The sequence below is a fragment of the Gambusia affinis genome, linkage group LG04 (genome assembly GCF_019740435.1).
Source record: "Gambusia affinis linkage group LG04, SWU_Gaff_1.0, whole genome shotgun sequence".
Lineage (NCBI taxonomy): Eukaryota > Metazoa > Chordata > Actinopteri > Cyprinodontiformes > Poeciliidae > Gambusia > Gambusia affinis.
In genome coordinates this window covers 21,009,383-21,026,329 of record NC_057871.1, presented here as the reverse complement: position 1 = coordinate 21,026,329, position 16,947 = coordinate 21,009,383, and the positions used below count along the sequence as shown (strand labels likewise).

General features: G+C 42.7%; 1 protein-coding gene across 2 annotated transcripts; it reads right to left on the bottom strand.

Annotated features, from left to right (window-relative positions):
• Window positions 1-60: 60 nt before the first annotated feature.
• LOC122829585 (peroxisome proliferator-activated receptor gamma coactivator-related protein 1-like) lies at window positions 61-8,622 on the bottom strand. 2 transcript variants are annotated; one of them, XM_044114257.1, is made up of 11 exons: window positions 8,398-8,622; window positions 7,561-7,635; window positions 6,739-6,909; window positions 3,991-5,377; window positions 3,701-3,754; window positions 2,169-2,922; window positions 1,914-2,096; window positions 1,566-1,629; window positions 1,366-1,487; window positions 1,134-1,285; window positions 61-494 (listed from the first exon to the last, which is right to left on the bottom strand). In XM_044114257.1, the coding sequence occupies exons 1-11, from the start codon at window positions 8,491-8,493 to the stop codon at window positions 394-396; spliced, it is 3,159 nt and encodes a 1,052-aa protein (XP_043970192.1). In that variant the 5' UTR covers window positions 8,494-8,622; the 3' UTR covers window positions 61-393. The 2 variants fall into 2 exon arrangements, with proteins under 2 accessions (XP_043970192.1, XP_043970193.1); XM_044114258.1 differs by having other exon boundaries at window positions 6,739-7,013; window positions 8,398-8,416.
• Between the last annotated feature and the right edge of the window lie 8,325 nt (window positions 8,623-16,947).

Sequence of the window (16,947 nt, the reverse complement as noted above, 5' to 3'; positions counted from 1 at the left end):
GGCGGAAATAAAGACCGTAGGAAGAGGATGGATCAAAAAACTTTAAACAAATACCCAGAATAGAAACAATAAAACATCTTTATTTTGATATAGAAAACTTTAAACATGTAACTTTGTGTGATGGAACGTAACAAACATGCAATAAAACATATTCAGTGCCAGAGCGCTACATAATGATGCTGTTCAACATTCCACCTGAAAAACTACAATCAGTGCTGTATTGTCATGTACAAATCAATAAATGCAAATGTGTTCAGCTTATTCATTCAAACCTGGAAACACCTGAAACAAAAGTAATACAACAAAAAAAAGACTTTGCTACATTATTGTGAGATTGATGCTCTGGGCTCCAGAAAGTCTCTCTGGATGATCTTCATGCTCCACTCGGCTCTGCTACCTCTTCAGTCCTCTCTGGGCCTGTTTCAGCAGCGAGTCAAAGTCCAGGTCTTCAAACCTACTCCTGGGGGGCGGCGGCTCTGTCTCTCTGTTAGCGTCTGAACAATAAGGTAAATTTAGGTTAAATTCATTTAAAATTACTATTTCATCCAAAATACACAAAAGATGTTTGTTTTGCCTTTTAAGCAGCAGTACGTAATTTAAAATATATATATATATATATATATATATATTTTTTCACATATTTGTTGAAACTGTCACCATGTTGTGAAGCAGTCAGAACCAGGGAGGGTATCAGTGACGTCAATTATGCTTGTGCATGTGCTGCTCACCCATCCCCGATTTTCTCTGCTGCGCTACAGCTACATTATCTCACCTTCCACCCGCTTATAAGGGTGGATGAACTGATTTCCTGTAATGCTAAGTTGCTCCTCCATTAACACATTGAGTAGTGTATACATGAGGTTGATCGACAGCACTAAGACCCTCCCCCTGACTCCAACTGGTTCTGAGTGAAGCATTTCTTCAGACGGTAATAGTAGGTGGAAGCGCTCCATTTCTTCAGATTATCTGTCTCATACTACACAGTCACAACATAACATTTTAACAAAAAATATAAAAACCTTTTTTTTTTAGATACATACCCCATCTCTAATGTTGGGAGTTAAGCTAAAAGAAATGACAGTGAAATGTCACTGAACACAGGGTTTTTTTTCCCAGAAGGCAACGCTTCTCACCCAGATCAGCGTAGTCAGAATTACAAAACTGCCTCCGGCCACCGAAGCAGAGGTCAAAGGGCAGCTCATCGGGTTGTCTCAGCTTCCCGCCGTTATCGATGGCTGCAAATGCGTCCTCTGTGTTGTAGAATGTCACGAAGCCATAGTGGTCGCTGTGGGGACCAACGATGGATTCCTGTTAATGCGGTTCAATAAGTGAAAGAAACGAGGGAGATTGACTTTGAGAACTGACCTGCCGTCTCTGAAGTGAAGCGACACGCACTCGACCTCTCCGAACTGAGAGAAGCGTTCCCTCAGCTCGTCATGAGTCATCGTTCTGCGGATCCGGCCGACGTACACCACCCTGCGTTCGTCCTGGGTCACATAAATTTACATACTTTCAGCCCACTGAACAAAAACAGAACGGTATGATACGCAAGAAAATGTACCCACTATGGCTTTAAGTTTCTGAATCCTCATCTCCCGTTCTCTGCTGCGCTGCCTGGACTCCCTGCTGCTGCGGCGAAGAGGAACAAAACAAAACTTAAAACATGAAGCTCATTGTGACTGTTTTTAACATACAGCTACAACGGTGTAAAGGTTTTCATCCATACGCTGTTTAACACCCCACTTCAAAGCAGCCATACTTCCTTGATGCCTTTTAAAATAGGAGTGTAACCATGGAGATCACCAAAATAAAACTTAAGAGAATTTTGTACATCAAGTCTGCCTGCGTTGACGACGACCCAAGACTTTTACACGTTAATGTGTGAGGAGGACTCATCAAGAAAAGTAACTCACGCAGACACATCCCTCCAGCGCCTGTGGTATATTTGTGGAGAAGACGACCGGGATCTGGACCGGGACCAGGACCTGGTTCTGGATCTGGACCTTGATCGGGCCTCGCTGTGACGCCGGGGAGGCGAGGCGCAGGAGGAGGGGGAAGACGAGCAGGAGCTGCTCTCTGAGCGCCGGCGCCGAATTCTGTGAGGAACAACAACGTGAGGTCAGAGAAGGTGGCGGTAACACCTGAGAACGACGAGAGACGAGGAGCACCTGGGTCGCTTTGGAGAGCAGGAGCAGGACGAGGAGCTGGAGCCAGAGTCCGAACGAGGAGACCTTACCCGGTACCTCCTCCTGCTCCGTCCCCTCCCAGGAGGAGTGGGTGGAGGCGTAGGGAGACCGCACAGCGCCGCCCTGCTGTCGTCTCGGCCGCCCCTGTCTGCAGCCTTTCTGGGTGAAAACCGCAGAGCTTCATCTGGACTCGTGTCTGTCTCTGAACTCGTCCTGGTTTGATCCGATCGACGGTACTCTGCAACCTGATCCGCCGTCCGCTCCGGTTTTGTGGCGGCTTCGGCCAGCTGCTGGGCTTGTGGAGGACAACGCTCAGCAGAACCGCAGTAATCATGATCGCAGCACAAATACGCGTAGATCTGAGCCGAACTGTGAGCGTCGGGCGGCTCCGACTGAGTCGTCCGAACCTTCCTGGTCGGAAGCGGGCGCGGGTCGATGATCTGAACGAGCTTCAGAGACAGACTTCTGCATCTAGTGGGCGGGTTCCTCTGGGTGCTCAGGACGACCTCGGTGTGTAGAGGCTCGGGGACGTCCGACGATTGGACGTCTTGCAGATCGTCTCCAGGGCTCGCTGGTTCCAGCGGCCCCACAGTGGGCTTCAGTGGTGATGTAGAGGTCAGCTCTGGTCCTTCAGGCTCAGGTCGGTCCAGGCCCACCCGACAGTTCGATTCGCTAGACAAGGACGAAGCAGCAGGAACTGGATGGGGCCCGTTATTACAAATGCCGTCGTCTATAGCTGAAAGGAAAAGAGAAGGAACAATGAGAAAGTGAGAAGATGGTTTAGCAAAGCAAACAGAAATAATCAAATTTCAAATCCTTGAAGAATCTTGAACAATTTGAGTTACCACAACATTTTATTTCCCTTTGGGATGAATAAAGTATGTTTTTTATTGCATTTCAACATAAAACCCAAGACAAGATTTAACGGAAAACACTATAAACACTAAATAGAGAGTTACAATGCTGCAGAAGTGATCTAATTGGTTTGAGCATCTAACTTTATCGCAGGGTTGAGTTATAAAAACAATGTCTGAAGCACTGTGAGAAGTAGCCATGAGTCCAAATGGTAACTCTGGGGTAGCAACAGAGATCAACAGCTCAGGTGGAATAAACTCCTGGCAGGACAACGCTTGGCAAACTTCCTTACAGGAAAAGGCCATAAAAACTCACGTTTACATTTGACAAGAGTTCAAATCTGAAAGAAGAGCCAAAGCTTGTTACCTTTTAAACCAGTAAGTATTTCTGGTCGCCATAGCTACGTAATAAGGATATATTAGCAGCTAGTTAGCAGTGGCCTTTAATGCCTCAAGTCTCAGAACACAATGAAGAGTCTGTCCACTATTCAAACTTTTGCCTGACAGAAAAGTCTCAACAAAAAAGACTACATACAATGTACAAGATTAAATAATCCTGCCACAACAAAATGTAGAGCCACAATTAACATATTAAGGGACAACTTCCATTTGTAAATAAATTAAAGACATTTTAATGCTGTAACTACATTATCAGCCCACCTTGTGTTTCCTCAAACTGCTCCAGCAGGCTGGTCAAGTCAGCAGCTTCAATACCTGAAAGAACAACAAACCGAGATCATTTATTTTTTCCTGTTCTTGAAAACATCATTACATTTAGTTTAAGACGTATTTTGCCTTGATTAACTTTAGAGAAGCTGTCAGTGAGGTAAATTGTCCCTTGTGAGAAGTCTATAAAATAAAATCTTTTGTTTTAATTAAATCAATCCAGAAACTCGATCTAGTCTTGTTCTCTGTCTCAGATGAAGTGACCCATCCTCAAGAGGCTTTACCTGATTGATCAGCACCACTGTTCTCTCTGCAGTCGTTCTGAGGCGGTTCTGGTTCCGTAGAGTCTGTAAACTCCTCCTGTGGCATCATGAGACCCTCTGTGGGAGGCTGATGGAGGCGTGGTGTGATGGCGGCAAACCCAACGTCTGGACTCGACGGCCGCTTTGCTCGGCTCAGATCCTGAGGAGATTCGGGGTAAACACATGGCGGCATCTCGGTCAGCTTGGCGTTTGCTTCCTGAAGCAGCGGGGTGTCCATGGCTTTACTGTCGTCGTTGGGAGGGGAGGTACTGAGCTTTGGTTCTGAAGATCTCTCATAAAGTGCTGGGGATTCATTTTGGATCTGTTGTGGAAGCTTGTTGCTGCGCAGTCTAACGAGGACCGGGTTTGGAGGATCGCTACTGACGAGCTTTGGCTTCTTCACTGGACTTCTGCTGTCTGGTTTCCTGCCGCTGGGTGTGGTTGAGTGCTCAGGTGGTGGGCTGGCAGCAGAGGTTCTGGGTTCAGGTTTTGAGCTCTTTAGCCTCCTGTGATGTAGATGGTTGTGTAGTTTAGCCTCCTTTAACTTAACTTGTTGGGTGAAAGTGTTGAACTCAGCTGCTGTGTTTGGTTTACGCAGGGGCAAGATGGGGGGCAGCTCTTTGGGCAGCTCAGACACAGAGGGCCAGCTGGTGGTGTAGTTCCTATGTTCCTCCACCAGGGGCCGTCTATTCAGCCGGAGCTGCCTGTATTCTTGCAGGCTCAGTGATTTGGTTCTTGTATCGCCTTTCTTCTCTTGTTCTCCGTTGCTTCCTTCTAAGGGCTGTGCTGAAGTTTGAAGTGCTGAGCCTGATGGCTCTTCAAGCGTTTTCCTGCTTTTCTCCTCAATTTCTTCTTTCTCTGATTCATCAAACGACGCCACATGAACAGGACCAAAGCTCACCCTCTTCTTCTCTCTAGAGATCGTTCCATTTAGCAGTACACTCTTCAGGAGTGAGCCACCCCCTCTACTTCCACCCTCTTCCTCCTCCTTTGTCTGTTTTGAAGGTGTCTCATCTTCAGACACGACATTTATCTCTTCGTCGCTGTCTTCGGAGGGCCGTTCGTACCGCCACACCTCTTCCTGAGAGAAAAGGGACTTGTTTTTCCTCGGATCCTCCTCCTTTTCCACATGCAGCTTCAAGCAATAGGGGTGCATGAGTTTCACCAAACTGACAAGGGACGTTGAGGTGAAAACCTCCACGTCCGCCTTCGCCCTCCTGGTTTTGGAACAGAGCAGCTTCTGATTTTGTTTCTTTAATATCTGGGGGCGGCCGTTCCTCTCTACTCTCTGCTCTCTGTCTGAACGGGTTCTCGAGGTTTCGTTTGGTGGTTTGGGTCTTGGTCGAAGTCTGAAAGAAGGCGAGGGTTCCTGAAGAGTAGGGAGACAAAGGCTGAGGTTCAAAAATTGTTTCTCGGACAAGAAGAAAAAAATATTATAGACAAAACAACACCCCATCAACAGCAATCAATAGAGTCCCGGCAGAATGTCAAAGAAATGTGCATTTATGCCAGCTTTTTTAGTCTGCTTTTAGTCTGCTCAAAGTCTAATCCATTTGCCTAGAAAGTCCGGTTCGTTTGGGGAGGTATGAACCCGCAATCAAACTCTGATGCAGACCAAATAAGAGAGCTATAGTCCACCTCAAAACCTAAGTCTTGGTTCGGTTGAAGTGAGCTCTGGTGCATTTTAAAAGCCCAGCTGGTCTGATATGGCCCCAAAAGCAGGAAGTGGACTACGGTGTATGGCATTCTGGGTAAATATGAATAAAAAAAAAAACAAAAACAAAAAAAAACGTTTTTATGGTGGATCACGGATCATGGCCTTTTACCAAAGACAAAACAGAAATCATGCAACTGGTAAAATCTGACAGCACTCCTTTTTTGTTTACATTCTGTGAAGAAAGAGGTTGGTCTAATGTTTTCTTCGGAGGTTTTAGTGTCGTTTCCTTCAATGCCTCTTAGTGCAGCGCCACCACAGGCGAGGGGGTGAACAAGTTTTTTAAATAGTTTGGATAATCTGGCACAATGCAGTGCGAAAGACAACCGCACCAGCTGAAAATTTAACAATTGTTACAACTTTGGTCGCCCACCAGAGAATCAGCCAGACAATGAGATATGAAACATCCTTAGACACAGAATTGCTTATCTAGAAATGGTGGGTTTCCAGGCACAGATTTAGCTTTTCAGCTGAGAGGGTGTTTTGATTACGTTTTTCAAATTTTCCTCTCTACTTCCTGTTTTACATCGGCCCTCTCCTGAGTGAATTTCCACAGTGGAACTTATGCATGTTACATCTACAAACACAGTAAGCACCTGCTTCCTCCTGCTGCAGGAATGTCGACTTAAGTCTTGTTCAGCTAATTTTCGGCATAAACTTCTGTCTCCTCATGCTGTCACAGCGGTAACACTTTATGACCTATATAAAGTTACTACAAAGTCCACGAGAAGATTCCGGTGTAAAAACTTTAAAGTGACTTTATCACTTCACTCTGCTCCGGTCCGGATTGAAATCTTGTGTTCTAGAGCAAGAAATGTGTGATTTCACAGCCGCAACCTTGTGAAACTGAACTATAATCACTTCAGAGTCTGAGAAATATCTGGATCAGTAATGACTGTTTTCTTTTGTTGCCTCTGAACGATTAGGTTGAGCAATAAATTACTTTAAATGGGTTGCTAAAAATAACTTTGAGAGGAAACTTATTACTTAGCACACTTCAATTAGCTTCTCCCCACCTGGAGGCGCGGCTCGTCTGTGCGCTTTGCTCGGTGCAGCAGCTCAGTGTTTGGCAGGAGGTCAAAGGGTGAGAAGATCCCGTCGTCGTCATCATCCTGCCCCACTCGGTCCAGCATCTCAGTCAGGGCACACAGCAGGCTCTCGTTTGCTTCCTCTGCACCGTTATGACTCTGAAAGAAAATAACCAACATCCGCACTTACCTGTCTAATCATGTCAGTGTGATGGGGAGAGCTGTTTGGCAGGATAATAACCGTCAAGGACTCTGTGCAGACTCTGCATGCCAATGTAAAGTTTCACCTCATGAAAAATGGCAGAAACATCTGAGCCAATTGTAACATTATCATAATATAATTACAAATGAATTGTTTTGCTGACTGCCTGCTGTCCATCATTAAAAAGATCCATAAGAATAAGTTATGAAGTAAAGACATTCTGGGTCACACTATCGACATGGATCTCTTCACACATGGCAACCTTTTATGATCTACTTTAATTCCTTGAAGACAATTACATCAGACTACATATTGTTGTTTCTTTTTGCTTCTTTTGTCCCATTCTTATTTGGGTCAGACCTAGGGGTAGGGATAAGTTACAAGCTGTTTCAAACTGATGGCTTGAATTGGACTGACTTGGATATTTATTTATTTTTTTTATACAATTTGTATCTGTTGATGTCAAAGTGCATGTCAAAATTAATAAAGATGAAAAGACTAAATTAAACTGCAAAGAACTGTTTTTTTGTTTTGTTTTTTGTTTTTACTGAAAATTCACAAATTTAGCAGAGGGTCAAATGCTTCCATCAACAAGCTTCAACTCTGACCTCTGGTGAAACAGATGAGTCTTCAAAGATGGCCAAAATAGAGTGGTCCACATCTCGACTTCTGCTCAGGACCAGCTGGAGGAACACAAAGGGAAAAACAGCTCCACAATTACACAGCCAGCAAACAACACACTCCTTTCCCTCAGGTGTCAGGAAAGCCCTAAAAACCTCCTCTTCTCAGGAAGTTTTAAGACAAAACTTCCCGATGTGGCTACATTTTCTGGGTATTTTTTGATAAATGCATTCATAATGGTAGAGAGGACCCCCTAATGAAGCGGAGGAGGAGTCAGCTGTAAATGAAGGAGCTCAGTAGTACTGCAATTACATAAATACAACAAGATAATGGGCACTTATGGAAACTGTTTACAATAGTCAATAAAAACTAGATAAGAGTGGATTTCCCTTTTTAGTAGAAAAATCTGCACATTGTTTTTGTGGCGTTTGTGAACCGTCAGTACGACTATCAACCGGAAAGACATTTAAAACGACACCGACTGCTCCAGAGAAGAGTTCAGCCTTTCCTCGGGAACATCCAGTCCTCCTGTCGTTCAAACGTGTCTGCCACTTTTAATACGCACTCAGTTAAAAACTCAAAGGTCTCATGAGGCCAAATAAATGTCGTCAGACTTAAAGAAACTACTATTTCGGTGTTAAAGTCAGGCTAATTGGTCCTCTTTAGTCATCTTCCTGAACTCTACCTCAGTAGTACTACAGCCACGTGTCGCTATGTGCGCATGTGGCCTCGCGAACCGGCGGAAACCGCCTCACGACAGCGACAAAAAACGCCCTTGTACCACTAAATTGATGCCGAGTTATGTTAGGCGGGGGAACAGGTACCTCATTAAGGGTGCTGCGGGACGGAAATTCGCTGTTGCCGGTAGCTAAATCGCTCTCTTCGCCCCTCTTCCGCGCCGCCATGTTGCTCCGCCACATGGTCCGCTGGCAGGCCGGACAGAGAGACACGTGGTCCACTGGCGGGAAGCAAGCGGCCGAAGCTGATCTCAGATCAGGTTGTAACCACCGCGTTGATTGTGAAGAGCGAGGCGGCGTATCGGAGTCTGACTCTGGGTCAGCTTTCCGGCTTCTTCCGCACTGCTTCGGTTTTATCTGCTAAAGTTCAAACACATTTCCCCCCCAAGACGAAAGACCGAACATCTGATCATTAAAGAGGTCATTAAAACAATCAAAACTCACCATAGTCAGGGACGAATGTATTTAAGATTTTTTTTTTTGAAAAAAAAAAAAAATAGGAATATAAAACCTGATAGTATTGTTTTACTTGTTTTTGGATTGTATACAAATTGCGACCTCTGGTGTCAAAATCATGACAATTTTTTAAACACTATATTTGATAATTAAATGTAAATGTTATCTTAATATATGACGCATTATTTATATTTTTGCCCTGTTTTAGCATATTTTTTCTTGTTGTATAAACGGAGTCTTATTCAAATGTTCATTATTTATTGTCTAAAAAACTGCAAGTATTTAAAGTACACAAGTAAAGACAATGAGCTCCACCATCCTGTTCAATGGCTAAATGGATTAACTGAAGCAATAATGCAATGAAACATGCCAAGTATACAGCTCACACACAAAAGGATAAAGAACATTACCAGTTACACTTCATATACAAGAACATTTTCTAACCCTTTCAGAAATCTTTGCAAGAAAAATGTAAATGAAAACCAAATATAATTTAGTTCCAAAGATTATCTGGAGGGAAAGCTTAGATACTGACCCCGTATGTGTCAACTGTTAACTATCATGTACTTACAACGTGATATATATATATATATATAGCACATGTACTTACAACGTTAAATGGCAGTATATATATATATATATATATATATATATATATATATATATATATATATATATATATATATATATATATATATATATATAGTCTTTATTTTAAGGATTAATCACCTGCGATAATCCAAAATGTTTATAAACCTAATTCGGACATGTCTTTTGGAAAAATGATATGTATACACACATGTGTCTATATATATATATATATATATATATATATATATATATATATATATATATATATATATATATATATATATATATATATATATATATAATCGCAGGTAAAGTGTTTGCACTTTGATAGCAAAGTCAAATTTCTTATTTGTGAGTTCAAATCTGACCAATACAGTTGATTCTGACAAGTTGCTCAGATTCTGCTTTAGGTTTCTTTCCATATTAACAGGATTAGTTTGATTTCGAAAGACCATTTCTTCTGAATCGGTGGTATAGCTCAACTGCTTAGTTGAATTAAACTGAAGTGAATTAAAGGAAAATCGCACCAAACTTGTGAAACCTCTTGCTGCTCATTTTGACCACTAGATGGCAGCATTGCACAACAATGTCGCATGTTTTCCGTTGACCACACAAGTTGTAAATAACTTAATATCATGAAACCGTGATTAATACGTCCCTCCTGACGTTGCACAGCTCCACCTGATGAAGGTCACTTTTTAAATCAAACGCATGTTCACACCGTTTTTGTCAGCTGGTGATTTTTTTTTTCCTGCCCAGCCCCCAGCTGAGAGCTGTGACTGTGTCCAACCTGTTGTCGTGAGCATACTCTGAGGAGTTGACCTTTTTGCTAAGAGTCATGGTGGGGTCAATGACTAGCAGGGAAGGAAATATAGCCACAGGCTCATATTTTAAAAGGTTAAAACGTGTATTTTTATTTTGAGCCGCTGCGTTTTGAGGTGTTTCAAGCATTCCCTCTCTATGATACGTCAGTCTGTGTGAGTTTTCTTCCCACATCAGTCTTCATCCCTCAAACCATCTCCTGCCTATTGGCGCACATTACTGTCTGAAACGGGGCCAAAACATCCTCCAGCGGGTGAGGTGCTGTGTGTTCAGCAGTGAGCATCTGAGTGTTTATGTAAACCTGGGGGTGGTGTGTGTGCGTGTGTGTGTGTGTGTGTGGGAGGGTGAGATCAGTGTAAGTAGGTTACCTTACTGCAGCATCCAGCACTCAACCATCATGTCAGTATATGGCCCCCCACATGCACAAATGCATTTAACTGACTCTGCAGTCACTGTCCCATTTTTCCACAGTTTTTTTTTTTTCCACAGGAAATGTAAAAATTCACCCACTCAGTGCCATTAGGCTCCAGAAAGCAGAGTGCCATCTTGGTCTGTGGTGAGTGAGGAGGAGGAGGAAGCTTAAAACAAAGCTAAATCGTTCCTCTCCTCTCTCCTGTGTGGCTCATCCCCTTTTCTCCCTCTTGACCCGTGGAAGGACTCCTACGGCGCTCTTTTGGCACGTCTGAATTTTTTAAGAACCCTTGAGCTCCTAGGAGTGAGGTTTATGTTTTCATCTCCCAGTCTCAGCCACACTTGGCTGCATCCGTGAAGGTTTTTTTTTTTCTTTTCTACGTGCCTTCCAGTCATCTTGGCTGCTCAGTCATGCAGTGTTTTGTGTGTGCACTTATGTGACCTTTCGAATATTGTGGGAGCCATGTGTTTAATAAAAAAAAAAAACAGGCAAAAGCACTCTGATCTTTAACTCCACACCAGGGGAAATAAACCCACAACTCGTGGGGCTTATACTACTTCAAGTCAGCTAAGTGAGCTGCCTTTGTCGATGTTTGATTTTTCTTTACTTCAAGTGGGCTGTCTTCTTCCTCCGTGGCAAAGAGGAGGAATGTCCTCCCAGAAGGCTGAGAGGACACCTGTTAGCGAGAAGTGACAGCCTGAGAGCGATACAAGAGAAGGAGGAAGACACTGACGTTTTGTCACGTTACAACCACAAACATCGTCTGGATTTAATGGGATACATCAACTTGATGTGTAACAGTGAAGTGGAAGGAAAATGATACATAGTTTTAAAACATTTGAAGTATTTTTGTGCACAAAAATCTGAAAAGTGTAGCATAAATAAGTTTATATTTATCACAACTTACTCTGTTTTTTTATTTTTTTTTATTGGCCTGTTGTAATATCCATCCACCCATCTATTTTCTGTTCACCCTTCTCCCTAATGGGGTCAGGAGGGTTGCTGGTTCCTCTCCAGCTACGTTCTGGGCGAGAGGCGGGTTCACCCTGGACAGGTCGCCAGTCTGTCGCAGGGCAACACAGAGACATACAAGACAAACAACCATTCACACCTAGGGAGAATTCAGAGAGCCCAATTAACCTGACAGTCATGTTTTTGGACTGTGGGAGGAAGCCGGAGAACCCGGAGAGAACCCACCATGCACAGGGAGAACATGCAAACTCCATGCAGAAAGATCCCCGGGCCGGGAATCGAACCCAGGACCTTCTTGCTGCAAGGCAACAGCTCTACCAACTGCGCCACTGTGCAGCCCGAGCTGTTGTAATATTCTAATTTTAAATGTCACGTTTTCATCAGCTGTCAGCTGAAAATCATCACGATTAAGAGAAATAATTCATAAATAATGTGTTTCAGTTGGTGATGGAGTTACCCAAATAAATTTAACTTTCAATAATATTCTAATTTATTGAAGGGGTCTGTAGATCTGTACTTTGACTGGGCCATTTTAACGCATGAATATGATGGATCATAGGAAATTTTTATTAGTAGTAGTAGTGATAGTATTAAACTCAAAAGTTAAAGAAGTCAAAGAAACAAAATTTAACTCCGGTAAAAGAAAAAAAGAACCCCAACAAGTCATGAACTTAACACACCAACTGACAGAGCAAATAATAAACAAAAATAACTAACGGAGGAAGTCAAAAATATTTAACTTAACATAGAAATGTTTAGCAAAAAAAACAAAAAGCTACTTTAACCAGAGAATAACCACTCTCCAATGGGAGCTGATGGTGCAGGACCATTGACCCTCCATGTGTTCAGATGTGCTGTGCTCTGGTCACCATCTTTTGTCTGTTAACTCTGCGGTTTGGGCAGGGGATGCAGAGCAGAGAGAAAATCAGTCGAGACCAGAGCCGAGAGATGAATTGGTAGGAGGCAGCGAACTACAGGTGTGTAGACGCTCCTGCACACACACGCTCAGCCACTCAGCATGGTAACAGAAACCGACATCAATAATGTAGCTGAGAGAAACAGAAAGCAGATTCAGCCTGAACACAGGAGTTAACAGACTGGCCGTGAACAGCCTGTCAGTCTGGGTTCTTTCCTCAGGCCGGATGCATGCTGCATTTCTTAAGCTAATTAGCCAAACACACAAACACTTGGACTACAAGACTTCCCAGAAAAAAAAAAACAGCAAAAAAATGTTGTGCCAAATTTAAAACTGTTTAAAAAAAAAAAAACAACCCTGACAAATAGAAATAATTTACATGATATAAGTAATTGCATAAATACTCACACCCGTTTAGAGACTGGATACAACTGCTGCCCAGGTTCTTCATCTGTCAATGCTTTATGGGAGAGTGGCAATGAGAAAAACACTGTCATCAATGCTGCACTAGAGTTTGCCAAAAGGCATCTGGGAGACTGGATTGGTAGAGAATAAGAGTTTGTTTGGTCTTTTTGTCCATCAGACAAGATGCCATGTTTGGCAGACAACAAACGCTCTGAGGTATTCTTGCTGGTGTCTTTTGGATCACTTTCCTGCTGTTTAGCCCATGTTTTCCAGTAGAAACTGGAGTTCATGTTTCTTCTGATCCAGACAAGTGGTCTAGTACTTGAAAAAGCATAGCAGCCATACACCATCACACCATTTTGGACTGTGAAGTTCTATTTGCAAAATGTTCAGTGAGTTCCTACACAGCCCCACAAAAAAAAAACAAAAAAAAAAAACAAAACACAAAAATTACACTTTATCTCATAAGTCCACCGAACACTTCACCGAAAGACTTGACTCTCCATGTGTGAGATGGATGAGATGACCAAACTGATGCCATTACTTTTCCTCTCGTGTGACCTCCTGAAAGAGTTGTTGAGGTAATTTTGGCAGGCCTGTCACCACTGGGAAAGTTCAACACTGTTCCATGTTTTCTCCGTTTATGGATTATGCATCTCAGCGTGGTTCGCCGAGGTCACAAACCCTTTCTAGGCTGACAGATGTCAATATGACAGTACATTTCTCTTGGTTGGGGCTTTTCAAGATGCTTCAAGTTATCAGACAGGTACTGGTAACAAGCAGGGACAGGGGAGGAAAATGTCAAAATACCCCGAGCTCTCTCAAGTTTTATCAACGACCACATAAGATCTTTTCCATATTGACTAAAGCAACATCCACTGCAGCTCTAAGGCAGAAAATTGCTGACTACAGTCATTTATTATTTGCCTTAATGGTCGCCACACGGCAAGAATCAATACGCAGAGCATAAACATGTCCATGACTTAAAAACAAAAATTGTAATTAATGTGAGTCTAAAATTGATATATTGAAAACTTTTTGTAGCAGCTAGTTGTGCTACGTAGCTAAGGCTAGCTTGTAAACAGAAAGCTTCCTGTTTGATTCAGTCATTTTGTCTGTTTACAGGCTTTGATTTTCTGCTAACTGACTGTTCAGATGTGTGTGTGTGTGTGTGTGTGTGTGTGTGTGTGTGTGTGCGTGTGTGTGTGTGTGTGTGCGTGTGTGTGTGTGTGTGTGTGTGTGTGCGTGTGTGTGTGTGTGTGTATGTGTGTGCTTGTAAATCAATAATTACGGTAAGGTGTTAGACAGCTTGCAGTGTATGCACACATTAATCTGAAAGTATGAAGTTGTTTCTATGAAACTGCTAATGTAGGCACATGTATGTGTGAACCACAGCTTTCATGCATTAAAAAAATGTGAGTGTGAGTTGAAGCTCATCATGCTTGTGCTATCCTTTTTCTGCCACATTGCCATGGTGACAGTGCCCTCCCGGGGTAATGGGGACGAGTGCGCCAGAGCTATTTATTCTCTCTTTCTCCCTCTTTCCTTCCATCGTTCTTTCCATCCACCCATGGCCCTCTCTCTCTCTCTCTCTCCCTTTCTCGCTCTCTTCATTTTCTTCCACCTCTCTCCATCTTCCTTTGCCCTCTTCCTCCTGCAGCCTCACCATCTTTCCATCTCACTCCTTTCTTCCTTCCTCGGCTCTTTCTTCCTCTCTGTGATTGGCTTAACACTCTCCTCCTCAAAATGAGATAGTGCTTAATGAGACAGAGGGTGAGGAAGAAAAGGAGGGGGTGACAAAGAGCAAGTGTTTTTCTTTTTTCACATAAAACAGAGGGAAGGGAACATTTCTGGAGGAGATTAATGCAAATTTGTGTTTTTTGTTTGGTGTAAAAAGAGAACATGAATGCACACCTTGTTCTTGTGTGTTTTTATATTTGGACATTTTGCCTTTTTCTGTCTCATTGCAGGACTTTTGATTCTGAATATCTGAATGGGAAGAGTGAAGTAAGTTTTTCTTTACTTCCTCTAAAAGTCTTTCAGATTATTAGATATTTATTCGTCACCTCTCAGGGTTTTTAGCTCAGGCCATTCGAAGGTCCTGAATCAGTCATAAATGTTGAGATGCTAACTTTTTTTCACAGCTTTTTATGTCAAAGCCACAAAATGTTATGCATTTTTTTAAGAGCTTAAGTGGTAGACAAACATAAAGTAGTTAGTAAGTGTGAAGTTGAGTGAAAATGAAGGACCTTATACAAATTAAAATTGGACTGCACATTTGGTATTTCCAACCCCTTTGCTATGAAACCACCAAATAAAAGCCATTGCACACAACTGACTTCACAAGTCACCGGATTACATTAGTCTCCACTTGTGTGTGATTTAATCTCAGTATGAATGCAGCTGGTCTATGTAGACCTCAATGGTTTGTTGGAGAACATAAATGAGCAAACAAAGTTCAAAGAGTGAAGTTAAAAAACAGATTCTCATTCTGGGAAAATCACACAGAGATCTGTTCAATTCACATTTACAAAAAGAGAAAAGAAAGAGGAAGTCTGGCACAGATCTGTGTCGATCAGTCGCATGAAATCTCAAAGATACACGATGAAGTTTGTTGTAAATGGACAGGAAGTCCAAAAACCAGTTTGAGGGGTATGAGGACCGCAAGGGCACTGTTTGTTTGGATTTTACAGAAAAGGGATGGTGCCACAACAAACAAGCATAAATCTCTCCTAAAGTGAACAAAAAACAAACGACAACGGTGCTCAAGCGCAAAAAAAGGTGACGCCCCTCTGGACAATTGTTTTAATCTCTCTGCCAATTTGCGTACACTGACAAGAAAATAAATGCCTGTATCTTTGAAGTTATTTTACTTTTTTTTTTTAAAAAGTCCAAATTAAACAGACGTGAACAATTTGATGAATTTGAAACAAAAATACCGACACATACCTATATGTACTGTTAGTGAACACGTGAAACAACTTGTCCAGTGGGGTGCAGGTACATGACCACCAAGAAAACACAGTCAACTCAAAACAAAGATTCATTTTAGATGCATATTACTATAAAAGTCTTGGAATTAATAAAATGACACAATTATTGCAGATTTATGTATGGGTAAAATATGGCCTTACAGCCTCCTTTAAGCTAAATGGTTGTCATGACGAGCAAAATTACAAGCAGCAGGGCTTTTAGATAGAGAAATGCTACTCTGGGCCACACACAATGCAATGTAAAAAAAAAATTCAAAAGGGCACCTTTTTTCACCAGAGGAAAAAAAGTGCAGGAGCTCTAGCACCAACTAGCGTCTGTCTGTGCACATCTCTATCAAAAAAAAACAACAAAAAGATAGTTGAATCATTTTTGACATATTTTGAACAATAAAAAGGCCTCACGTCCTTAAATCTCACCAACTCTCTCTTGCTCTCTGTCTCTTTCTCACATGAACAAACTCCAGCATTTGACCAGGGAGGGACAAATGAGACGGTGATGGAGGAAGAATTAGACGGGAGATGGAGACGGTAGGAGGGAAAGGTGGAGCGGAAGAAAGAGTAATAGGGAGGGAGAGGAGGAGGAGAAGGTGGGAGCGGAGATAAATGGCTGAGGAGACGGTGAGATGAGTGAAGTCAGAGCGCAACACTGTGTGACACACTGCAGACGGGAAGACTAACGGAGCGAGAGGAGCGGTGGGGTGAGGAGGGGTGAGGAAGAGGAGGCACGTCAGGCCCCCTCCCTCTCTCTATTTTCTCCCCCTGCCTCCCCCGCTGTGTAGCAGACCTTTGCTGGATGGTAACAAGCCACTCGGACGGCTGCAGGACACACACGCATACACACGCACACTCTCTCTCTCTCTTTCACTCACACACACACACACACACACACAAAAGACAGATTTGTGTTGAATAACATTCTCTACATATTTTAAAGGTATAAGAAAAAAGGGTTGTTCTCTGAAATCAGCCTTCGGGTCACTTTGACAGTCCTCTCTCTCTCTCTCTCTCTCTCTCTCTCTCTCTCTCTCTCTCTCTCCTCCCACCTGAGCTGTAATTTGCAGGGCTGATGA